This window comes from Chlorocebus sabaeus, chromosome 3, assembly GCF_047675955.1.
Source record: "Chlorocebus sabaeus isolate Y175 chromosome 3, mChlSab1.0.hap1, whole genome shotgun sequence".
Lineage (NCBI taxonomy): Eukaryota > Metazoa > Chordata > Mammalia > Primates > Cercopithecidae > Chlorocebus > Chlorocebus sabaeus.
Genome location: NC_132906.1, coordinates 14,998,475 through 15,025,453, shown reverse-complemented (window position 1 = coordinate 15,025,453; position 26,979 = coordinate 14,998,475). Strand labels below are relative to the sequence as shown.

The window sequence follows — 26,979 nt, the reverse complement described above, 5'->3', positions numbered from 1 at the left end:
CAGGAGAATGGCGTAAACCCGGGAGGCGGAGCTTGCAGTGAGCTGAGATCCGGCCACTGCACTCCAGCCTGGGCGACAGGGCGACTCCGTATCAAAAAAAAAAAAAAAAAAAAATTTAAGAAATGTTTGTTGAAAACCCAAAACTTATGGAAATGATTTAGCATTTAGTATTATTCTCGAAAATATACTTAGAAAAAGAATATATTTCAGGTTATACGTTCACATATATGAATGTTTTTCCTTGAAGTGAGTTTTTAGTAAGTTTGGAATTATAGGTAGATTGGTCTCCCTGCAAATTAATCCTTTGGTGAATTGACTTTTTGAAATATTAATCTTTGGCTGTTTGTCCGTCTTCTCTTCTGACTTATGTTTCAGTTTGCCATATGACAAACAGGAGAAGAACATATTACAAAAGCAGGAGAAACCTGAAGGAAGAAATGGTTTTAAGTCTTAGTTCTTTTAAACCATCAGGTCACTGTTTTTATCCCACACTGGGTTCTCCTCTCTGTTATTCTCTGTTGTCCATGTCATGTCCCACTCTCTGACTTCTAGTCTGTCTTATTACTCATTGACCTACTTATCTTTTCTTCATCCTGATGCCCCACACCATTTGCCTGACTGTGATACTAATTTCTTTCCTTTATCATGATTCAGATTCTTCTTTTAGCTGTGCTGCCTGATGGACATCCAGCCCTATTTGGGTCTTCCTGGGACTCATTACCTCGCTGTACACCCAGTTAGTCATGCTCCCACTGGGCTCACTCTGGTAGTTTATGCCTTCTGAAAATTCTTAGAAATTTTGTTTTTAATGCCTGATAACCAGTCATTAAAATTAATGACCCTAGAGCACTATTGACATGCATTAAGTATATATATTTAAAGTATTGAGGTTATTAAAATGATATAACCTCCGAGACTGCCTCCTGAGGTGTTCTGTGACAACCCTCACTGGAGTTGTGTTCTGCCCAAGATCAGAATGGTCAATTAGGGGATAGGTACATAGCTTCAAATCACGAAAAGTTAGTTTAAACAGATTTTATATGGAAATCTAGTAACAGTGCTGTCCACAAGGGGGCATTTGGTATTTAAGTATGTAGAAGGCTGTATTCTTTCATTGTTGCAGTTGCCTATGTTGAAAAGTACTGTATGTCTAGGAGCTGTGCTTAAGTAAATTGTATTCTCCTGTTTTTTTTCTTTTGTAAGCTTCAGTGGAGTGATTTTTTTTTTTACTTTAGTTTTTTGTGTTCTTTAGCCATTATTGATTTAAAAAATAATAAGCAGCCAATGGAATTTTCTTTCTGCTTTGGATAGAGGTGAGGGACTTTTTTAAAAACCTAAGTATACTTTATTTCAGGTGTGTAAACAGTATCTTGAAATTTCTTATTCTTACCCTGTTGTTTCAATCCACTTTAGGAAAATGGCCTTTAAAAAGCAAATTAAAACAAGAATGTAGGTGAAATATGTTATTGCTTGGAATGCTAAGAAGTTATTAGTGTCAGAAACAAAACAAAACAGCTCTTGTATGATAGTAGAAGAATTGGCTTTACGTATGTGATTTTCGTTGTTGTTAATATCTAACAGAGTTTTCAGTTTAACTGTGGCATTGCTTTGTCTTTCCAGGCTGCAGTTTTCTAGTATATTACCATTGATTTATACAATCAGATGAAAGCAGCTCCTTGGGAAGATCAAGAACATTGTTATGAGTAGTCCAGTGAATTGGAAATGATGGAATCAGAGAGTCTGTTCCTCTCTTTTAAAGATGTCTAGTTCATTTTGGAGTCAGTAAAAGAGGGAACCTTAAAGTTATTGTAGTATAGTTTTATATTTTACAGCGATCTCTGGTATGTGTATTATAAATGGATGATTACAAATATCTTCCTGTTTATGGTCCAGGTTATTTCATGATTGCTGTAGTTTTTGCAAAATCTATAATGTGTTTTTGTCTTCTCCCCAGGATAATTTATTTTTATGCTGGCCTTATTCCCATGAGATTGCCCCAATGACACATCATAACTTCCTGAGTTATAGTATAATTTCAAAGCATAGTATGTCTAAAACACAACTCATAAGAAGCAGGTGCAGAGAAGGAGAGTGAAGTGGGTTCCAGGAATTCTGGACCACACCACCTATAACTGTGTGGGGGCAGTGCTGAGGCTAACTGCAGAAGAGAAAATACTTTGTGTCTCTATGTTGAGCCTGGAAAGAATGAACACCCACAGAGCTGGGAGACAAAGTCATGTGGTAGAGGCTGGAAGAAGAAACCAAGGTGTTAAAGCTTAAAGCTAAAGAGAATGGTGAAGAAAGAAAGAAGGACAAGGCATGAAGACCACAACTCCTATGAAGCTGCTTCTTAATACATTTTCCACATGGTGCCTATAAGGCTTTAGAAATTAGCACATTATAAAAAAAGTTTAAATAAAAACGTTGATGGAATTTCTAACTTAAATACCAGGGTGGGTTGTTAACGATCTCAAATGTGATCTATTTTAGAATTCACAGGTTTTGAGTATAAAATTATTATTTTTAAATCTAGCAGAATAGTAGAAATATTATTGAAGCAGTAGTATTATTGTGCTTTAAAAAATGCAAATGCACCTAATTAGAATGTTCCCCATTTTAATCAAAACATTTTTTGCTTGTGAAACTAGTAAGTAAGGCAGCATGTGTGTGGGGCCTCAGTTAGGAAATTTTTTTTATGACCATTATATCATTTGGTGTGTTCACTCTTACATGCTCCTGTCTCACAAACCCGTATTCTTCCCATGTATAAAATTCCTAAAGTACTCCCACCTGACAAAATCCAATAACACATGTAAAATTGGAAAACTGGGTATAATTGGGTATAATTTGTTTAAGTAAAATCATAATTTTTATTTTGGTAAAGTTGAGTTTGAAGTGTGAAGAAAATGTTAAGAATAGGCACCCAGGGGCCTACTTTTACATTTGGATTTGATATTTATTAGACAAGAAATGATAGCTGATCATTGAAATGAATGGATAAGAAGAAATCTCAGCAGGTGAGTGATTTAAACAAATTTTGCAAGGCTCATAGCTGGAAGAATACAAATTGATTTGATAGAAGTTGAGGAAGCAACAACAGAGTGTCTGCAGAGAAGAATATTGGTGAAAATAATGCATTCACTCTTCTGACCTGCTTAGTGCTTTAGAACTTGGCAGATATGGAAGAAGATGGGGGTGAGAAAGGAGCTGAGAACTGGGAGACAGTTGAAGATGAACACATGGAGCAGTTGGTCACTGGGACCCCTCTGCCATGCCATGCAGCCAGGATACTCTCCTTCAGTTAGGAGTCTATTTTCTGGAGAAATTAAACTGCAATAGCTCTTGTACTCTGGAGTTTCAGACACAGAGAAGTGTGAGTGAGACAGAGGTCTAAGAATGATGGGATCAAATGAAAATATGCAGTTTGAATAATGGAACTCTCAGCTCTCTTCTGCCCTACTCCATGAAACCGGCAGCTAGGATTAAACGTTAAGGGTTAGGAGATTAGAGTATTCTTCAGCAAAAACCCTGAAATGCCCTTTAGAAAAGTTAGCATGTTGAATGGGAAGAAATAGGAAGAAAAAATAAGAGAAAAAATAATTTTAAAAAAATAGAAAAGTTAGTATGGTGACCCAACAATGAACCTCACAGACTTCCCAGGACAGGAAGGTTAATTGAGGACCATAGGTGCTGGGCTTCAAAAAAATTTTACGTGTGTTACTACTTTTGTATCAGGTTTATACTTCCTAAGGGCTATTCTCCGCCTATGATTAAGTGCAGTGGAGCTACTAAGGCAGACCCATTCCTGCGAAGCATGGGACTCCATTATCAGCTGACTTAGACTTCAAGTTCCCTGATGGCTTTTTTCAAAAAGTTTTTATTTCAATACATTTTGGGGTACGTGTGTGTGTGTGTGTGTGTGTTTTCTTTTTGTCACATGGATGAATTATACAGTGGTGAATTCTAAGATTTTAGTGCACTCATCACCCAAGTAGTGTACATTGTCCCTAATGTGTCGTTTTTATTATTATTTTATTTTATTTTTAGTTTTTTTCTTTTTTGAGATGGAGTCTCTTGTTACCCAGGCAGGGGTGCAGTGGTACAATTTTGGCTCACTGCAACCTCCACCTCCTGGATTCAAGCAATTCTCCTGCCTCAGCCTCCTGAGTAGCTGGGATTACAGGCATGCGCCACCGCTCCCGGCTAATTTTTTTCTATTTTTAGTAGAGACGGGGTTTCACCATGTTGATCAGGCTGGTCTTGAACTCCTGACCTTGTGATCCGCCCGCCTCAGCCTCCCAAAGTGCTGGGATTATAGGCATGAGCCACCACACCCGGCCACTAATGTGTAGTTTTTTTTATCCCTTCCTTCCCTGCCAGCCACCCGCTTCTGGGTCTCTGAAGTTCATTATATCACTCTGTATGCTTTTGTGTACTTACAGTAAAGCTCCCACTTACAAGTTAGAACATACAGTTTTTAGTTTTCTACTCCTGTGTTACTTCACTTAGAATATTACCCTTCTATTCCATCTAAGCTACTGCAGAAGACGTTATTTCATTCCTTTTAATGCCTGAGTAGTATTCCATGGTGTATATATAACCACATTTGCTTTATCTACTTGTTAGCTGATGGGCACTTAGGTTGGTTCCACACCTTTGCAATTGTGAACTGTGCTGCTAAAAACATATGTGTGCAAGTGTCTTTTTTGTATAATGACTTCTTTTTCTTTGGGTAGATACCCAGTAGTGTGATTGCTGGATCAAATGGTAGATCTACTTTTAGCTCTTTAAGGAATCTCCATACTGTTTTCTATAGAGGTTGTACTAATTTACATTCCCGTCAGCAGTGTATAAGCGTTCCCTTTTCCCTACATCCATGCCAACATCTATTGTTTTTTGACTTTTTAATAGCCATTCTTGCAGGAGTAAGGTAGCATCTTTGTGGTTTTAATTTACATTTCCCTGAGGATTAGTGATGTTGAGTATTTTTCCATATGTTTGTTGGCCATTTGTATATCTTCATTTGAGAAATATCTATTCATGTCCTTGCCCACTTTTTGATGGGATTTTTTTTTTCTTGCTGATTTGTTTGAGTTCTTTGTAGATTCTAGATTCTAGTCCTTTATCAGATGTGTGGTTTGCAAATATTTTCTCCCATTCTGTGAGTTGTGTGTTTGCTCTGATTATTATGCCTTTTACTATGCAGAAGCTTTTTAGTTTAATTAGGTCTCATTTATTTTTGTTTTTGTTGCATTTGCTTTTTGCATCTTAGTCATGAACTCTTTGCCTAGGCCAATGTCTATGAGAATTTTTCCAACCTTGTCTTCTAGAATTTTTATACTTCCAGATCTTATATTTAAGTCTTTGATCCATCTTGAGTTGATTTTTATATAAGGTAAGAGATAGGGATCCAGTTTCATTCTTCTACATGTGGATTGCTAGTTTTCCCAGCACCATTTATGAAAAGGGGGGTCCATTTCCCAAGTTATGTTTTTGTATGCTTTGTCGAAGATCAGCTGGCTGTAAGTATTTGGCTTTATTCCTGGGTTCTCTATTCTGTTCCATTAATCTATGTGCCTGTTTTTTATACCAGTACCATGCTGTTTTGGTAACTATACCCTTGTAGTATAATTTGAAGTCTGGTAATATGATGCCTCCAGAGTTGTTCTTTTTGATTAGGATTACTTTGGCTATTTGGGCTCTTTTTTGGTTCCATATGAAGTTTAGGATTTTTTTTTCTAATTCTTTGAAAACTGATGTTGGTATTTTGATGGGAATTGCACTGAATCTATACATTGCTTTGGGCAATATGGTCCTTTTCACAACAATGATTCTTCCAGTTCATGAGCATGGGATGCGTTTCGTTTTGTGTGTGTGTCATCAGTGATTTCTTTCAGCAGTGGTTTGTAGTTCTCCTTGTAGAGGTCTTTCACATGCTTTGTTAAGTATATTCCTAGTTTTTTTATTTGTTTGTTTTGTTTTGTTTTTGCAGCTATTGTAAAAGAGATTGAGTTCTTGATTTGATTCTCAACTTGGTCATTTTGTTGTGCAGCAGTGCTACTGATTTGTGTACATTGATTTGGCAACCTGAAACTTTACTCAATTTGTTTATGAAATCTAGGAGTCTTTTGGGAGGAGTCTTCAGGATTTTCTAGGTATACGATCATGTCATCTGAAAACAGCAATAGTTTGGATTCCTCTTTTCCAATTTGGATGCTCTTTATTTCTTTCTCTTGCCCAAATGCTCTGGCTAGGACTTCCAGAACTATATTCAATAGGAGTGGTGCAAGTAGGCATCCTTGTCTTGTTTCTGTTCTCAGGGGGAATGCTTTTAACTTTTCCCAATTCAGTATGATGTTGGCTGTGGGTTTGTCATGTATGGCTTTTATTATTTTGAAGTAAGTCCCTTCTATGTCTAGTTTGTTGAGAGTTTTTATCACAAAGCGATGCTGGATTTTGTCCAGTGCTTTTTTTTGCATCTATTGAGATGATCATATGGTTTTTGTTTTTAATTCTGTTTATGTGATATATCACATTTATTAACTTGCATATGTTAAATCATCCCTGCATCCCTGGAATGAAACCCACTTGATCAAAATACATTATCTTTTTGATGTGCTGTTGGATTCAGTTAGCTAGTATTTTGTTGAGGATTTCTGCCTCTATGTTCATCAGGGAAATTGGTCTGTAGTTTTCTTTTGTTGTTGAATCCTTTCCAGGTATTAGTATCAGGGTGATACTGGCTTCATAGAATGATTTAGGGAGGATTCCCTCTTTCTCAGTCTTTTGGAATAGTTTCAGTAGGATTGATACCAGTTCTTCTTTGAATGCCTGATAGAATTTAGCTGTGAATCCAACTGGTCCTGGGTGTGGTGGTTGTTGTTGTTGGCAACTTTTAAATTACTGATTCCATCTTGTTGCTTGTTATTGATCTGTTTAGGGTTTCTGTTTCTTCCTGATTTAACCTAGGAGGGTTGCATGTTTCCAAGAACTTATCCATTTCCTCTAGGGTTTCTAGTTTGTGCACATAAAGGTAATCATAGCAGTCTCAAATGGTTTTTGCTTTGTTTTTTAGTTGGAGTCTTGCTCTGTCACCCTGGCTGAAGTGCAGTGGCACAATCTCAGCTTACTGCAACCTCCACCTGCTGGTTCAAGTGATCCTCCTGCCTCAATCTCCCAAGTTGCTGGGATTATAGGCGTCCACCACCACACCTGGCTAATTTTTGTATTTTTAGTAGAGACGGGGTTTCACCATGTTGGCCAGGATGGTCTCGAACTCCTGACCTCAAATGATTTGCCCGCCTCAGCCTCCCAAAGTGCTGGGATTACAGGCATGAGCCACCATACCTGGCATGAATGATGTTTTGTTATTTCTATGGTGTTGGTTGTAATGTTTCCAGTATCATTTCTAATTGAGCTTATTTGGATCTTCTCTCTTCTTTTCTTGGTTAATCTAACTAATGTTCTATTTTGTTTGTTTTTTCAAAGAGCCAGATTTTGGTATCATTGATCTTTTGGGGCTTTTTTGTTTGAATTTCATTTAGTTCTACTCCGATCTTTTTATTTTTTTTTTCTTCTTGTAGCTTTGGGTTTAGCTTGTTGTTGTTTCTCTAGCTCCTTGAGGTATGATATTAGGTTGTCAATTTGTGCTCTTTCACCTTTTTTGATAGAGGCATTTAGTGCTATAAACTTAGCACTGCTTTTGCTGTATACTAGAGGTTTTGATAGCTTGTGTCATTATTATCATTCAGTTCAAAGAATTTCTAAATTTCCATCTTTATTTCATTGTTAACCCAGATATCATTCAGGAGCAGATTATTTAATTTGCATGTATTTGTATAGTTCTGAGGGTTCTTTTTGGAGTTGATTTCTACTTTTATTGCTCTGTTGTCTGAGAATATACTTGATATGATTTCAATTTTTAAAAATGTATTGAGATTTATTCTGTGGCTTATCATATGGTCTGTCTTGGAGAATGCTCCATGTGCTGATGAGAAGAATGTTCTGTAAATATCTGTTAAGTCCATTTGTTCTGGAGTGTCATTTAAGTTCACCATTTGTTGACTTTCTGTCTCAAAAATCTGTCTAGTGCTGTCAGTGGCATCTTCCACCATTATTGTATTGCTGTGTCATTTCTTAGATCTAGTAGTAATTTTTAAAATTTAAACATTTTTAAATGTTTTATAAATCTGGAAGCTCCAGTGTTAGGTGCATATAAATTTAGAATTGAAATATCTTCTTGTTTAATTGATCCTTTTGTCATTATATACTGACCATCTTTGCTTTTTTTAATGTGTTACTGCTTTGAAGTCTGTTTTGTCTGATATAAGAATAGCTACTACTGCTCACTTTTGGTTTCTATTTGCATGGAATATCTTTTTGTACCTTTTTACCTTGAGTTTATATGAATCCTTCCATGTTAGGTGAGTCTCTTGAAGACAGCAGATATTTGGTTTGTGAGTTTTTAAATTCATTCTGTATTTTTTAAGCAGAGCATTTAGACCATTTACATTCAGTGTTAATGTTGAGATACAAGGCACTCTTCTCTTCATCATATTAATTGTTACCTAGATAGTTTTTTTTTCATTGTGTTATTGTTTTATAGGCCCTGTGAGTTTTAAGGTTTCAAGAGGTCCTGTTTTGGTATATATTGGGCTTTTGTTTCAAGGTCTAGAACTCCTTTTAGCATTTCTTATAGTTCTGGTTTGGTAGTGACAAATTCCTTCAGCATTTGTTTGTCTGAAAATGACTTTATTTCTCTTTCATTTATGAAACTTAGTTTTGCTGGATACAAAATTATTAGCTGAGAGTTATTCTGTTTAAGGAGGTTGAAGATAGGACTCTAATCTTTTCTAGCTTGTAAAAATATGAACTCTTCATGAATTTGTGTGTCATGCTTGCACAGGGACTATGCTAATCTTCTCTGTATCATTCTAATTTTAGTATATGTGCTGCAGATGTGAGCACTCTTGGTTGGCTTTGCCAAACTTTTCCTAGACTACATTACAGCCTAGGACGTTTCTGCTTTCAACCAACCTTCTCTCCCTGTCCTTTACTAGAACTAAGACTTACATTACTGTCAGACTGCTCTCCTGGCCTCTTCCTGCTCCCTATTTCCTTTTACATGGGTGTGTATCCTGACATGATCCTTTCACATGTAATCCCATCATAGTGTCTGCTTCTCAGAAGACCAAGTCTAAAACTAGGAGTAAGAATAGTGATATGAGAAAATAGGAGGTAATTTGTAACTGGCTCACTCACCGTGTAGCAGGAAGAGGATCTGTTCTGATTGGTAGATGTGACAACAGTAGATCCTGGCCCAATGTGGCAGTTCATTTCATAAAGATTGCACTGATGATGACCTTGGAAAATGTCCTGTTGGAGTGGAGTACTGTGGAAGAAGCCATGATGCAGGCATTTGCTACTAAGTTTTATTGACAGCTACATAAGGATGATGAGAGGCTGAGGACTGTTAACAACTATGTGAAACCAGAAAGCCTTGGTGGTAGCTTCATAAGAGGCCCTCTATACCAGTAGTGGAAGGGTGGACAGGGTGAAACAATAGGCTAAAGACCTAATTGTGAGAGTTGCAGAGCTCCAGAGGCATCTGAATGCTCAGCCCAGGTACGTCTGTTATGTGAAGGGCAGGGCCCTGATAGGGATGACCAGGGATCCTGAAAACTCTGATAGGATATCTGGATAGGTGCCCCTGAGGATCTGGATTCTAAAAGTCTACCTGGACCCTCTGGGTGTGCAGAGGTGGCTCACCCTTCCCTAATAAGGACTAGAAGAGTATCCACTGTGCTGGAAGATGCTGTAGAGGTCTCTTCCCAACAAGACAACTGGTTTCCCCTTCAGGAGCTGCACCCACCTCCTCCCCTGGCTGCCAAGTCAATTAAGAATGGTGCTGTTCAGCAGCTCTAGTTAAAGAAAGAAAAGCAAAAACATAGGAGCAGGAGGCTGAGGACAGCCCAGCAGAAAGCATAATTCTTTTACTCATTTCCCAGATCTGAACCAATTTCCAGAACCAGAAATTACTGACCAAAGAAGTGGCTGGATTCCTAAGAAGGGCCCTGCAATACTAGTCAAAGTTTATGTTATGACAGTATCCATAGTCCTCCCAAAAGGGACCTCTGGCCATTTACACAGGTGACTGTACACTGAGGAAAAGGAAATAACTAGCTCTCAAGGACGATTGAGCACAGAGTCCGAGTTGACATTGATTCCCAGAGTGGAAATCTATGACCAAATTTCAAATCACAGTGGGCTCAATGTGCCCACAGACTCCCCTACCCCTGTAGTGATAATTATCTCCATCACCAAGTACATAATTGAAATATATACACTTGACAGTTGAAAGTTACTCCCTTATGGGTCCCTAATCTCTGAAGTAAAAGCTATCATGGTAGGGAAAAGACCAAATAAAGACTGCTGAAACTGCTCCCTTCACCAAACCAAAATCGTAAATCAAAAACATGTCTTATCCCAGAGAAGACAGTAGAGATTAGTGCCATAATTAAAGACTTAAAAGATGCAAATATACTGGTGCCTATCATAGCTGTCTTTAATTTGCCAGCCTAATGGCTGCAGAAACTGGATGTCTCTTGGGGAAAAACTGTAGGCACTACAGACTTAAATTAGTAGCCTCAATTGCAGCTACTTTGCCTGATGTGATATCACTGCCGGAGCAGATTAATAAGGTTTCAGGTACAGGGTATGCAGCCATTGATTTGGAGAATTCATTCTTTTCATTTCAGTTAGAAAAGGGGATCAAAGTATGTGACTCCTTGTTTCAGCTAGAACATGTATACAGCTTGAAAGTTGTCAGTCTTGTCATTACAACAAGAAAACAGTGAACAAACTGAAAATCAGTGACTTTTCTTGGACCCATTGGAAAATTGTGTTTGCAAGGCAAACTCCTACCCTGAAATCTGGATAAACAGACAAAAGTGGATAGTCACAATTGAGATCTGTTCACCTAAAATGAGAACTGCTAGAATTGTAAACTGGTAGGTGCACCTGAATGGTAACTTTGATTAATCACTGTAGGGAAAATAGACAAATCCATTGTGAAAGTTGGAGACTTCAACATCCCACTGTTAGTGATTGATAAGCAGTCAGTTGACCTGAACAGTGCTACCAACCAACTTGATCTAATTGACATTTATTGAATATTCCATCCAACACCACCGGAACACAGATTCTTCTCAAGCTCACATGTAACATTCATCAAGATAGACCACATTCTGAATCCCCTATTAGATTCTCAGCTTCATGAGGACAGGATCTAGGTTTGTAATTCTTAGTGTGCTATCCCTAGCACAATGCCTAACACATAAGAGGTGCTTCATAGGCAGTTTTTGAATAAATGAATGAATTGTAAAATTAGGCTACGAGACAAGGAATCTAGTCAGTTTGGCAACAGTAGTAAGATATAGTCTAAGTCACAAAGGAAGTACAGGTATATTAAAAATGTTTAAGCCTCAAGAGTTAGAATTGCAAATTCACACCTGAAAGTAACAGAAAACATCCTCTGTCATAGAGACTGCCACTTGACTAATATTCCTAAGTCCATGTTTTCATCATGTCTCTTCTTTAGTAACTTGGAACAGCTCCCAGTTCTTAGACTCCTGAGCCTAACATGTTAAGCCTTCTTTATCCAGGTCCTTCCCTAGGTATCCTACTTTGTCTTTTATTTATTGCTCAAATGTTTTGCTTCAGCTCTATCACTACCATTAAATAATCATTTCTGATTCAAGCCTGTGACCAATATATAGCTCCTTCCATTTCACTTTTTCCATCGAAATCCTTCTCATTTTAAGGACTCTGTTGCCCATGTTTATCAACTTCTTTTAAAAACTTCTGAAGTATTTATTGTCTATGTTTCACATTTTGGCTGTTAATCACATATTGCCTGTAATTTTAACTGCTATTTGAATGTACTTTTTTTGGGTATGAATTTCTAAAGTTTTGAATCCCATCTAATTCAGGTCATCTTTAATGCAAAAATAATTTGTGTTCCAGAAAGTTATTTGTAAGCTAACTTCTTTTAGAACTTAGAATACATTTTCCATTAAAACTATACTAAAAAGGGTTGGATTCATTTTACATCTATAAATATATTTAACAAATTATGTAACTGATCTACGTTACTATGGTAGCCTAAACTTGGAATTCTTGGAGCAAGCGTCCATGTAGCAGAATTTTGAACTACCTCCCTCACCCCCTGATTATCCCTTCAAAAGCTCTTCATATTGAGCAGTTTATTTCATAGGGCTTTAATTTTCTATAAAATGACTCCGTTTAGCTTCTTGCATATGTTTGCCTTTTATTGATTTTCTTCTGGAGCAAATTTGTATTTGGGGGAAGGGAACTGGAAACCATTCATGATACTAGTGTGTAATTAATTTTTGAAGAAGAATAATACCTACCTGAGAAATATCACCCAATTACGTTTTAACAGGGATGTTAGTCAAATATATATAGTGAGGATGTGTCATGTCTCAGGGATTTGTTTTATCACTAGAATTATTTTGAGAGACTGGAACTTGCCCTGTTTCACCGAATTATTCTCTTAATATAATTTTTAAAATTCTAATAATTGTTAAGAAGTATCTAAGAGAGAATAAAGTGTTTAGAGAAGTAGCTGTGTTTCCGGAAGGTATGAGCTCTGAAATATCTTGCAGTTTTGCTTTGTGGAGATTTAAATCAACTGCTTCCATTTTTCTTTGAAGGATTCTTTTAATAGATTTAGTGACCTAGATCATGACCAATATAATTGAGAGAATTTGACTTGAAGATTTTTTCCCTTTAATTTGCAAGAATGTGAGAACTCATTGGAGTTACTGAAAATGATCAATTATCAGTTGGGGATTAAATTTTAAACCAAATGAGTGTATTATTGCTCTGACCTCTAACCCTTTTTTTCTCTACTTTCCTACCAATGTTTTAGGGAACTTGATTGTAAATTCAACAAATACTATAGCCTCACAATTCCTTGAACTGCTTAATTCTATTAAACCCTCCCTCTCCCACTCCTTTTCAGAAACCCATATACCATGGCCAAACACTGGGCTTTAACATCTCCTTTGTAGAGGGCATTTTGGTTTGGTTTGATCAGCATTCCCTCTGACTTCTTCTAGGACAGAACTCCCCCCATTCTGCAAATTGTATTTTCTCCTTCTTTCAATCATATGTTTATATCAAAAGAGTTTTCACTGCTTTGTATGTCCCCAGAGCTCATTAGTCTAGAGGTGGAGACCTTACATAAACTGGCCAACAATAGTATCTCTTAGAAAAGAGATACTCACCACCACCACTGATCCAGAGCTGGGCACAGAGACAGTTCAAGAAACCAAGCCCACTAGCTCTGGACCTATAGTTAGATGGCACTTTTATGCACAGAGCAGAGCCCAGAACATACTTCCTAGGTAAAAATCGTTCTTTAAAGATCTATGTTGGGCTATCCAGTATATACCAATCTTCACCCCTCCAGCCACTTTTATCCTTTCAGTTGGAGCAGGGAATCTTCAGGTTTTCATGATTGAAGGCTTGAGCCACAATTAAAAGCACATTTGAAGCATGACTTGAATTCCTAGGTATAGTTCAAAGCTAGTAGTACTTGTATTTATTTAGGTATTAGAACTAATCTTTGTGGCACATGTTAGACGTCCAAGACTAGCAGGACAGGGCCAGTAGGAGACTACATCTAGCAGTAAATCAATATATTACATACTTTCACACCCAGAAGGAGATGGAGGTGTTCATCATTCATAAGGTGCTGGCACAGTCATGCTAGTACAGTTCAAATAGCATTATGTGACAGTGGGTCAGGCTGGCCTTAGAAAATTATTTCCACTCATCTCCTTTTTGTCTAAGGATGAGATCACATACCTCCCCAAGAACTGTGTATTTGGTAATCTGAACACTATGTGCTGAAGTGTTGGCAGAGGAGGTTTAATTGTTAACATAAGTCATTTCTGGGTGGTAGATTCCAGTTGGGTGGGGCCAAGCATTTCTGGGCAGCACTAGAGGAGTAGACAGTTATTCCTCTATGAACTTCCTGAAAAAGTTTCTGCATGTGAAAGTCTCTCAGCAGGGGCATCTCTTAATGGTTTTCCCAGAATATAAGAGAAAACTAAAAAGTGTGGGATGATTAAACAACCCAGACCTAAGCCGATTTAGAGTAAATTGGCACCTGGGTCTATTGGGCTAAAATCAACTGATGAATTTACCTAAACTCACAAATGCTCTGCAGTGAGTTCCAACAGCAAGTTCCCAATGGTGTATTTCTGATGTTCAGTTCTGTGATCACAGGGCAGGCTCTGGAGGCAAGTCTAATCATAAAGAATCCAGCTTTCCTACAGAACAGGCACAAGTTATCTTCTAGTGGCAGTGTGGGTTTTCTTTGCTACAAATTTAGCTCTATGCCTAGCATTCTGCCTTCAACTCATATGCTCTGAGCCACTAATTATGCTAGGCTGCCAGTCTTAGATATCAGCCAGTTGACTGTCCAGCCAGTCCCACCTGAAAAGGATGGTAAGATTGTTTTTTGGCCTAACAAGAGCCCTTTTGAGTCAAACAAACAAACAAACTTCCTTCTCAGAACTGATAGATTGCCAAAGTATGTTGCTGGCTGAGGCACTGTGGTAGGAAAGGGAAAACTGTATCAGGAACACTTGTCAGGATGAATTGTTACTGTTTTGAGGTTGGAAGGCATCTTGTATAATCAACTCTTGCCACCAAGCAGCTGATTGATCTTGAAGGATGGCACAGTAACAGTGGCTTATGTTGTTGTCTCTTGTCGGTAGGCTAGACATTGAGCAGCAGCAGTACTAGATTAGTCTTGCTGGGAAGGAGCCCATTATGTTGAGCCAACGCAAAGTCGCCATCTCAGCCACTGTGGTTACTGTTCATGAGCTCATTGTCTACCCACTGGGGTGACCAAAAACAGAAACCAGATGCTATCTCCTGGTTAAGTCTTTGTTCCATATGGTTTAATGCCTCTTATGTAGTGGGTGCTCTCTGGTGAAAATTACTGTGTAATACAGAGATTTCATCCTTTGTTCCCACTTTTATAGGACCATCCACGTACGTCTTTCCCAGATTTCCTCATCCCCAATCATCAAGTCAATACAGATTTTGGCCCTCAGTGAATATTGGCCAGGTAGAAGGATTATAAGATTCCTGAAAGCTTTTCTGCATTTCTATATGTGACACCCAGGAAACCGTGTGCTTCTAAGTCCTCTCTGAAAAGCTAAAACAGATGGGGGTAGGAGGTTCTTATGAAAAGTAGCATTCAGAAAAGAAAGTTCTAGAGCTTGTGAGGGATGTACTGACACAAAAAAAGAGAAATAATATGATCAGGAAAAGGAGATTATTTATCAAGCCAAATAAGTGAAAGAAGTAGAGTGGTAGAATAGGCACTAAAGGTTGGTAATCAGGAAAATTGTGAGGATATCACAGAGTAGACCAGTTCTAGAAACTAAGACCTTAACCTAGATACCCCTCATCACAAATAGCTGGAGTTTTTTACATAAGGGTTTGCTTACATTTATTTCACTAATACCAGGAAACTAGTGTAACTCAGATTGGAAGATAAAAATTATACATTTTAATTGTACATTTATCTAACAATTTATAATTATGTATATGTATGGCATTATTGATGTGGATCAAGATAATTCACTACATTCCATCTTTTTATAAAAAAGGTGCCATAAACTTTTTCCTGTATTTGGATACTTGTTCGATCCTGTTTTTATAGATTTCTAAGTTAGTTTTTCACCAGGAAATAAAAATTGACTGAGAGTATACAATACGACATCCTCTTTAAATGTCTTTGCCTGTACCTCTTTTGTTACAATGGTAACAATAAAATGAACACACATATAATAGTTGTTTACCTTCTGTGGCCTTTGGAGTCATTTTACCTGGATTCCATTCCAGCTCTACCATTATTAACTGCGTGTCTTTGAGCCAGTTATGTAATCTCTATAAGCTGCAATCTTCTCAACAGTCAAATAGAAATATATTAGCCATTTCAACTGTAATAAGGATTAAATGAAATAATCTATGAAACGCACTTAGGCCAGGGCTCCCAGAGGCATGGAGGTGGACTGGGCTGGGCAGGCCACGCGAGGAGGCATCTCCATTGGAGCAGGCCATCCCCGAAGGCCACCAACTGCCCACCTGCCTCAGGCAGGCCTGTCAGCCACCCCTCCCCTCCCTGCACCCAGTCCCTGGCAGGGCCAGAGAGGCCACCACCTGGTGGGAGTCTGGAGAAGATGAGGCAGGAGAATAGGGTCTGGAGACAGGGAGTCTAAGGCCAACCTGCCTCTGACTTCTTGGAATTCAACCTAAAGGAAAACTTCAACCTCTGATTGGTCACAAGCCAAGTCTTTACTTCAGCCTCTGATTCGTATTTTTGGGCCAAGTCTTCACTTCAGCCTCTGGTTGGTCATGGGCTGTCTTCATTTGCATAGGGTGTAACCAGTTGGAAACCTCTAAAGGGTGTTATCAAGTTATTTTAGTTAATAACCCCAGGGAACATTATACTCAGACCTCTTGAGCCACTTGCTTGAGCCCGCTTCACTCAGTGGAGTGTCCTTTCACTTCAGTAAATCTATGTCGCTGCCATCCATTGCTTTATTTGAGTATTTTGTTCAAGTCTTTGTTCAATACACTAAGAACCTGGACAACTCGCAGTCAAGACTTCCCATCCGGTAACAAAGGGAAGCCAAGAAGCACTTCCTAGGGGAGAGCTCATAATGTTCCTGAGGGAAGCCACAACAAGATGGTGGCTCTGAGGAGGAGACAGGGGCCAAGTGACTCAGCTCCTCGCCAGGGGGCAGGACGCTGCCTTCTAATTTGACCATCCTGCCCTTGGCCCTCACTATCATGGCGGCTCTCACCACTGTAGTCCTGCTACCTACATAGACTGTGGTATCCAAGGGAGGGGGATCCTGGGAATCCCTGGAGCCTGCCTTCTTGGAAAGAGCAGGGCCCGAGCACAGGAACACATTTTAGATGTGCCTGCAGGGAGCAGGATTCTTCAGTAGGCATTCATCCGGCAGCTTCAGGCTCTTGGTTTTGATTGTTTTCACACCTGTGACAGATGACATGGCCAGTCACACTGTAATGTCTGGAGAAACTGTTAACGGAAAGGGATCCCCATCCAGATTCCAAGAGAAGGTTCTTGGATCTTGCACAAGAAAGAATTAGAGGCAAATCCATAGTGTAAAGTGAAAGCAAGTTTATTAAGAAAATAAAGGAATAAAAGAATGGCCACTCCATCAGCAGAGCAGCCCCCAGGGGTGCTGATTGGCTATTTTGTTTTGCTTATTTCTTGATTATATGCTAAAGGAGTGGATTATTCATGAGTTTTCCGGGAAAGGGGTGGGCAATTCCTGGAAATGAGGGCTCCTTCCCTTTTAAGACTATACAAGTAATTTTCTGATGTTGCCATGGCATTTGTAAACTGTCATGGTGCTGATAGAAGTGTCTTTTAGTATGCTAATACATTACAATTAGCATATAATGAGCAGTGAGGATAACCAGAGGTTACTTTTGTTACCATCTCAGGTTTTGGTGGGTTTTGCCCCATTTCTTTACTGCATCCTTTTATTGACAAAGTCTTTGTGACCTGTACCTTGTGTCAGCCTATTTCATTCTGTGACTAAGAATGTCTCACCTCCTGGGAATGCAGCCCAGTAGGTCTCAGCCTTATTTTACCCAGCCTGTATTCAAGATGGAGTTGCTCTTGTTCAGATGCCTCTGACAAAAACCTCCGCAGGGAAGCAGGACTCAGCAGACAGGCTATGGCCCAGACAGCAGCTGCCGAGTTGATGGAGCCTGCACCCACCCAATTTGGCCAAAGAAGCCCCCATACTCTCCATGAAAAAGATTTCCAGAAGCTGCTGTGTCAACAACAGTCTCAAAACAAAAGCAAAACCACCAACACTGAAGATCATTCTAGAGTCTGATTTGAAAACTAGGTTCAAATTCTGCAGGGACTTTTAAGTGGCCAAAAAATCACCCTAGTAACCAGATCTATGGTCTCATCCATCACACCAGGGAAAATGCTCCATTCGCCATTCCTCAGCTTCTGGTTCTGGTTTCTGAGTTCTCTCTATATTGGAGGGATTTTAAAGCTAGAGGGACCTTTGCCCACTTACTCATTCACAGATCTGAATATGGAGGTCAGGAGGGGAAGTGACATGTCCTAAGTCAGAGTAGATAAGAAAATAAGACAATGACTGAGCCCTTAGTGTATACTGGGCACTGGCTAGCTACTGGGGATATGGAGATGAAGAAAACATAGTCCCTTTTACAAGGAGCTCCATCTAGTAAGCTAGAAAGATTGTTTTTCTTTTTTTCTTTTTTTTTTTTTAGATGGAGTCTTACTCTGTCGCCAGGGTGGAGTATAGTGGTGCCATCTTGACTCACTGCAACCCCCACCTCCTGGGTTCAAGCGATTCACCTGCCTCAGCCTCTCGAGTAGCTGGGACTACAAGCGTGCGCCACCACGCCCAGCTAATTTTTGTATTTTTAGTAGAGACGAGGTTTAACCATGTTGGCCAGGATGGTCTCGATCTCTTGACTTCGTGATCTGCCTGCCTCGGCCTCCCAAAGTGCTGGGATTACAGGCATGAGCCACCATGCCCAACTGGTAGACAGACTCTTTGTAGGCAGGACCAGGCTTCCCTGAAGCAGAAGGAAACTTGAAATTAGGGTAATGAGCCTCACCAGGGGTGGCCACCACACTGCCCTGAGATGATTATACGTGGACACAGGGCTATGACATAGCCCTGCTTTGACCTTGTAGCTGTGCTGTAGGGCTAGATGGGGCCTGGAGTGGCCTGAGCTAGGGGCTGCCATGAGCTCTTTCCACTCCCCCAAGGCATTGCGTAAGTAATGTCACTTTCTATTTGTACAGCAAAATCAAGAATACAGTTTTCTATAATACCAGGTGCCTCCCCTACCCCCAGCTCAGTGAGTGGTCTACCTGGTCGATAGGCCCTTGTTTGTGTTAGAGACAGAACACCAGTGGTAAGCTCTGGCCCACAGGCCACTGGCAAATGGAAGCAGAGCTGCAGAGCCCTCAGGAACCACAGAGTACCTCTGTCTGCCACACAATGCCCATCCAGCTTCTGCTGGCCCACCTGTGGGCAGTAGTAATTAGTGATGTGCAGCCTAGGACTAGTGCCAGAGAACCTATGGACACTCTGGGTGATTGGACATGTGCTGCTGTGGTGGCCTTTATGATCCGGAGATGACATACAGTGAGAAGGGAAGAGACGGCCCAGAGGGGTTCAGACCAGGGTGAGGTCCACAGAAAGGCCAGGGCCAAGATGTGGTCAGCACCCCAGGTCAGTGGGGGCCTCGTATCACCCATGCTGGAGGTCAGTCCTTGACTGCTCCAAAACCTCTTCTTGAGGGATTCTAAATGAAATGAGCAGGCCTTCCCTTCAGGACATGACTGAGTGATATGGTTTGGCTCTGTGTTCCCACCCAAATCTCATCTTGAATTGTAATAATTCCACATGTCAAGGGCGAGACCAGGTGGAGGTCATTGATTATGGGGGCTGTTTCCCTCATGCTGTTCTCATGATAGCGAGTTCTTACAAGATCTGATGCTTTATAAGTGTCTGGCATTTCACCTGCTTGCTCTAATTCTCTCTCCTGCCGTTTTGTGAAGAGGTGCCTTCCACCATGATTGTAAGTTTCCTGAGGCCTCCCCCGCCATGCAGAACCATGAGTCAATTAAACCTCTTTTCTTTATAAATTACCCAGTGTCGGGTATTTCTTCATAGCAGCATGAGAACAAACTAAAACAGTGAGCTTCTGAGAAAAGCATGAAAAAACAGGCCTCCTGAACTTCCCCAAGTGACTGATGCAAATCACATCCCTCACACTTCACAGCACACTGGAGATCTTTAAGGACAAACTGCAGATGATCTGAATGACAGCACTGACCATCAGCAACCTGCACAACTGCCCAGCCAAGAAATTGCAAGATGGAAGCAACACTTGCAGGCAAAGAAGGAGAAGAAGGAAAGGCCGGAGCAGACCAAGGCAAGAATGAAATGGCCCATGAATACTGGAGTGAGACAACTGACCTCCCTGGCCCACACCGTGCTGAGCGCCCTGTATCTGCTCAAGGGTGGTAAGAGACTACGTGGAGGATGGGGACTTGGCAGTGAATGGGGATCAGCGAAGGACATAGTGGGTCCCCCAGCATCCCGGCCACAAGTTCCTCTGAAGACTGTGGATGACAATGGTAGCATAGGTGCATCCTTCTTATTTCCTGAGGGGTAGTTGGAGAAGCAGAATGCAATTGTGGGAAGAAATCCAAAGAAGGAAAGAATTCACAGGACAAGTCCAAAGTCTGGTTGGCAAGCAGGCCTTTCCATTTTTTTCATGGAGTCTTGCTCTGCCACCCAGCTTGAAATGCAGTGGCACGATCTTGGCTCACTTCAACCTCTGCCTCCTGGGTTCAAGTGATTCTCCTTTCTCAGCCTCCCGAGTAGCTGGGATTACAGGCATGTGCCACCATGCCAGCTAATTTTTGTATTTTTAGTAGAGACGGGGTTTCGCCATGTTGGCCAGGCTGGTCTCGAACTTCTGAGCTCAAGTGATCTACCTGCCTCGGCCTCCCAAAGTGCTGGGATTACAGGTGTGAGCCACCACGCCAGGGAGCAGGCCTTTCTGCAGGGTGCAAGGGCGCAGCCTGAGGGGGAGTTCCTGAAGCTGTAGCTGACCCTCCCCACTCTATCTGAACTGCATGGAGAACACATGATGGGGCCACAGCAGCAGTCCATGGAGGAGGACACCTACTGCCTGGACCCCGACCAGAGACTTCACAAGGCACCTGAAAACTTGAACTGCTTATATCACACTGCTACAAGTTGTTCCAAGAACTGGCCCAAGAATTGAAGAAAGATACTTCCAGTTTTCATAACAAGACCCTCTTCCATGAGAAAACACCTCAGGAAAGCTGGGTGACTGCCATGTCCACTGAGAGAGCACTCTGGGCACTCTGGAAAAAAAAATGACCACAACAGGCAGAAGCCAGCTGACTGTGAGGCCAAGTTCCTGCCCCCACAGGGGCCAGGAAGTGCCAAAGGAACCTGGAAGTGCCAGGTCTCCCAGGAGGGAGGCAGGTCACGATGTGAGGGCTTGGGTCCAAAGCACCAGTGGGTTTGGTTCTGTTTTCCCTGTAGCCGGTTCCTGAATGCCCACAGCCTCAGCAGAACATCAGCCAGTGCTGCTCCTCTGAAAGCGCTTTTGATTGGTCTCTTGTTTGTTGAGCTACTGTTCATTAGTTGATGCTGAAATTGCCCTTATTGAAGTTTGATAGACAGTGTTAGGTTTGTATGGTACCGTTTTTCAAATAAAGATAGTTTAATATGAAAAAAAGAAAAGCACTTAGTACAACACATGACATATTGTTAGGGTTCAATAAATATTGTGATTATTGCCATTACTTAAAAAGTACACATCAGCCCGGTGCAGTGGCTCACGCCTGTAATCCCAGCACTTTGGGAGGCTGAGGCAGGTGGATCACCTGCCTGACCAGGCTGAGGTCAGGAGTTCGAGACCAGCCTGGCCAACATGGTGAAACCATGTCTGTACTGAAAATACAAAAAGTTAGCCTGGCATGGTGGCAGGTGCCTGTAATCCCAGCTACTTGGGAGCATAAGGCAAGAGAATCGCTTGAACCTGGGAGGCAGAGGTTGCAGTGAGCCAAGATTACGCCATTGTACTCCAGCCTGGGTGACACAGAGAGACTGTCTGGAAAAAAAAAAAAAAAAAGTGCACATCATAGAATTATGAAATCACAGAATGTTAGGTATACAAGGCATTTGCTAGTGAATAAATTGATGGTCATTTCTTATTTTGTTTAGAACATGAATGCATATAAAATTTTACTATTTACATTTTCAGGAATCCTTAAACACATTACTTAAACAGCTAGAAAAAGAAAAGAGGACTCTTGAAAGTCAAGTGAAATACAATGCACTTAAACTGGAACAAGAATCAAAGGTTCGTTTTTACTCTACATACTTAGCAATTCCTTTGAAACTGCCACTATTTCTAATGTTATCTACAAACCTACTCTATAATTATCACAAAATGCTTACAAAACTATTTCCTACACTATAGAGACATACACCTTAACTTAGTCTTGCTAGTATTGCTAATCTTCTCATATGCTGGACCCTTTACTTTTGTATCTTCACATAGGCTTACCAGAAGATCAACAATGAACGCCGTACATACCTAGCTGAAATGTCTCAGGTAACTTTTTTATTTCCAAATTCTAAGTGTTTCTTCTAACTATAAATTACGTTTTTCACTTTTCTAGGTTTTGTTTTTGGTTTGGGAGAGAAGCAGATGTTGGGATTAAGTTTCTAAATATGGAGGGTAGACAGGAAAATACACAACTTGTATAAAAGATAAAAAGGGCTGGGTGTGGTGTCTCAAGCCTCTAATCCCCAGCACTTTGGGAAGCCGAGGCGGTCGGATCACGAGGTCAGGCGTTTGAGACCAGCCTGACCAACATAGTGAAACCCTGTCTCTACAAGAAATGCCAAAAATTAGCTGGGCCTGGTGGTGAGCACTTGTAGTCCCAGCTACTTGGAGGTGAGGCAGGAGAATAGCTTGAGCCTGGGAGGCGGAGGTTGCAGTGAGCCGAGATCACACCACTGCACTCCAACCTGGATGACAGAGCAAGACTCAATCTCAAAAAAAAAAAAAAAAAGTAAAAAGGACATAACAGCTTTCCAAATTAAGAGATTATTTTTCATATTTGCTTCCTTAATTATCCTTTTAGTTTCATCCCTAATCACTAGAATTCCAACAGGTAGCCGCTATCTCTGTGCTATCATGAAATTCGAGGCACTTCACTTTATAATAATGCATGGTAAGGTCTGAGAGATCAGAATTGCTGTTGGTAGAAGTACGTACTTATAAATACAGGACAGGGAGGTGATCAGTAAGTTATGAAAGTTGTTGCATCTATTTTCAAGCTATTCATTTGCCTTTCAGTTTTATTTATGATATTGTTGGTATTGTAGAGTTTTTGTTTTGAACTTGTCAGAGCTCTTTTATTTATGATTTCTAATGTTATAGTTAAAAGACCATCTCAATGTTTCACAGCATTCACCACATCTTTTAGTATTTGTATAGCATAATATCTGACATTTAAATATGTCATCAGTATTAATCTTATTTTGGTAATGTTTTAAGATTAGGATGTAAACTCAGTTTTCAGTGTGTATTATCCAAATGGAAGTGTCCAAAGAGCAGTTGGATATATGACTCTCAGGAAACAAATAAAGATTTGAAAATTGTTAACATATAGAAAGTGAAGCAGGCCAGGCATGGTGGCTCACGCCTGTAATCGCAGCACTTTGGGAGGGCGAGGCGGGTGGATCACAAGGTCAGGAGATCAAGACCATCCTGGCTAACACAGTGAAACCCCATCTCTACCGAAAATACAAAAAATTAGCCGGGTGTGGTGGTGGGTGCCTGTAGTCCCAGCTACTCAGGAGACTGAGGCAGGAGAATGGCGTGAACCCGGGAGGCAGAGCTTATAGTGAGCCAAGATGGCACCACTGCACTCCAGCCTGGGTGACAGAGCGAGATTCTGTCTCAAAAAAAAAAAAGTGAAGTCCATTGAATGAATGAAATGCATTGGAGAGAATATACAGTGGGAAAAGAAAAAATAGTCTAGGATATAGCTGTGAAGAAGTTCAACAGCGACAATCAAGGGAAAAAGAGCCGAAAAGAGGGTTGGAGTCCTGAAGACACAACTAGGTCTGACAAGGAGGTAGAGGATTTTGAGGATGGGAGTAGCATGAAGAATAATCTGCTAGTCACTGATCCAGAATATCTAGAGGGATTAATGAAAGGGTTGAGAGGAAGGGCATTAGGTTTGGGGATTAGAGCTAATAGGGGGATATTTAGAAAATTTTGAGAAAGGTCTGTCATGGGTAAAGGGAAGTGTGTGTTGCAGTGTTGACTAAGGTAAACAAGAAGAAATTGAGACAAGATAGGATCAGTTCTTGCAGTCTCTTGTCTGTAAAATGGATGATTAGCTCAAACTTCATGGTCCTTGATACTGGGCTGGATGCATTGATTCCTCCTAGAACACAGGCACCCTTATGCCTTTCCTCAGACTATGTGCTTGGAATGTGCTCCTTCTCATACATGCCAATTCCACTTCCTTCAAGGTCTAGCACAAACACTACCTCTTGATGGGGCCATGACGTAATGAAAAGACCAGACTGTAGTGGGATTGCAAATCCGAATCTGAATCCCAGCTCTGCACTTGCTACTGTGTGACCTTTCTGGGCCTTAATTTCCTTCCTCACCTGTGAAAAGGAAGTATCAGTATCTTGCAGGGGTTTTGTGAGTATGTAGAGAAATAATACATGTGCAGTGCTGGTTGAAGTTTCTGGCACATAGTAGGTTTTAAATGCCAGTAAATGGTGAATATCACTTTCCTATGTTTCTTTTCTCATTTTCCGAGCAGCTCTCTCTGTGACAGAGGCACCATAATTTCTGCTTGCCTTAGCCTTCCTCCTGGTCCCTTATTGCTGATACATCTGTTTGCTTCACTCAGCTGTAGGTTCCTCCCTGAGGTCAGGCAGGGTGACTCATGCTTTCTCTTCCCTTTCACAAAGAGTGGCAAAAAGGAAATATGCAAAATTCTTTACTGAACTGAACATAAAATAGAAATTTATGTTCATAATATTAAGCCCAAGTTATTAAGAAAAAGGTGATATATAAAACATTGTTGAAGGATTCTTTTAAGGTTAAAAGTAAAGTCTTTTGTCCCCAAGGCATTCATTTACCTTTGTTTATCTGAAAAATTCACTTATGTGAAATAATCCTACTCTGACTCCACAGGATCACTGAACATATGATAAAAGCCTATTTTAACAGCTTCCCAGGAAGATGTTAATCCTGTCCCCAGTATAAATGTTAATAAGGATTTTCACTCTAGAGTGAATTGTTAATCTCTATAGTGAAGGACAGTTCTAACCATGTAGATACTATGGTGATTGGAAAGGTTAATGGATGATTTGCAGTTCTTCCCAGGCTGAATACATAAATAATTGATTCATTGGTAGATAACTAGAGCTATTTGCTGAGTGTGCTGTTTATCCTTCTGCTGCTGTCCTCTCTGTGGCTTTGTCTCACTCTTGATTCACTGTTTCGAATGAAACTGAGTTTCCCCCTCTTGGGAGTCTTCTGATATGCACAACATAAGAACACTACGGACATTGCTTTTTAATACATAGGTACGTTACATTACTTAAAGTCAGGCAGAAAGACTAATTAGAGCTTTTTGCAGCACATAATAAACTTAAGCTTTAGCTTCTATCCTCGTAAACATAGAATTTTAGCAATGGCTGTGAGAGGTTGAGGAATATAATGCTTTTAGCTCACAGATAAGGAATCTGAGGCTCTTCTGTTTCATTATCGGGAAGTTCTAATTGTTAAAATTGTTAAAATATCATATGATGCCTCTTATTCTCCTTTCCTGAAACTTCCTTAAAATCCATTGGTTTTAGTTACATCCTCTGAAGAATAAGAACAAGTCTACACTCTTCCTGCAAGATAGGTTTTCAAAGATTTGTAAATGCCTCTCAGTCTTCCCTTAGTTTTTTGTTTTGTTTTGTTTTCTAAGCTGAAATATTAAGTTACATTAGCCATTCCCATAACATAGGTTCCAGAGTGCCCAGGTATTTCAGCTGCCTTTTTGGACAATTCTGTTATTGTGCATTTAAAAATGTGGCTCCCTAGGTTTAAATGTAGTACTTAGGTTTAAATTTAGTACTTTAGATATAATGTCAACAGCATAGTTACCAAAGTCTTAACTAACTCTGCCGCACCCATTTTTCTTCTCTGCTGCCTATCATTCTGAAATACAGATACAATAGTGTTATTTCCTGTTAAAAACCTTCAGTTTGCATTACCCAGAGGATCACAGCAAAGCTCTGTGGTGTGGTCTCTATAGGGTCCTCTCCAACTTGGCTGTACCTGTCTCTGCAACCTTGTCCCTGCAACCTTGTCCCTGCTAATATCCTAGACTGCCGTTAGACCAAATGCTATGTGCAGTTTCTGGATATATCTACTGCTTTATACCTGAGGTCCTTACTGTTCCTTCTACCTAGAATATCCTTTCCTTAGTTCTTAATTGGCTACTCTTCCATGTGGAGCCCCCCAAACCCTCAATTAACTACATCTCCTGTATGCTTACAAAGCACCTGTGCACATCTCTATCAAGGCACTTAATTATAATCACCTATTTATTTTGTTGTTTCCCCAATAGAACTAGGACCCGTTTGTCTTTGAACCTAAGTGCTTAATGTAGTAGCAGCATATAGTAGATGCTCCATAACATTAGCTGAAGGAATGAATGAATTCTATTTTCTGTTCCAGTATACCCAAACCTGTCACTCATATCAAATGATCTAATATCTTCTTAGCTCACACACAAAAAGCTTCTCTTACATATGCTGCAGAAAAACCAGGTTATGGGAGAGTTAATTGAGAATTGACTATCTCTCTTATTTCTGAAATCAATTATGAACTAAGAGGATAAACACTCAAATTTTTGTATTTCAGGGTTCTGGTTTACATCAAGTTTCTAAAAGGCAACAGATGGATCAACTGCCTAGGATGCAAGAGAATCTAGTGAAAACGTAAGTCTAGCTACGTATTTTCTTTCTAATTAATTACATTTGCACATAAATGCCACTGACAAAACAGGTGTCCACTATATTTTAGAAGCAGAACTTCTAGGTTTTATAACAACAATATAAAATTGCAGATGGTAAGAGAACTTAAAGAAGTTGTGATCTGTTCCACTATTTATACACATTTTTTTTTTAGATCTCAGATACATTTTTGGTCGTCAAGCATGATAATATATTAGTTTTTAAACTAAAATAATATGTACCT

The 26,979-nt window shown here is 40.1% G+C and overlaps 1 protein-coding gene and 1 non-coding gene across 12 annotated transcripts in view; one reads left to right on the top strand and one right to left on the bottom strand.

The window, feature by feature from the left end:
* The window catches only part of CCDC169 (coiled-coil domain containing 169), a 70,319-nt gene that overhangs the window by 21,150 nt on the left and 22,190 nt on the right, over positions 1 to 26,979 (top strand). For all 11 annotated transcript variants that reach the window (XM_073013403.1, XM_073013398.1, XM_007960132.3 and 8 more), the window contains 3 exons: positions 21,949 to 22,047; positions 22,249 to 22,302; positions 26,644 to 26,720. In XM_073013403.1, coding sequence (XP_072869504.1) covers positions 21,949 to 22,047; positions 22,249 to 22,302; positions 26,644 to 26,720 — 230 coding nt within the window. The remainder of the gene's footprint in view (positions 1 to 21,948; positions 22,048 to 22,248; positions 22,303 to 26,643; positions 26,721 to 26,979) is intronic.
* Positions 8,861 to 8,967, bottom strand: LOC119620124 (U6 spliceosomal RNA). The gene has a single exon (XR_005236588.2). It is a non-coding gene; the product is annotated as a U6 spliceosomal RNA (small nuclear RNA).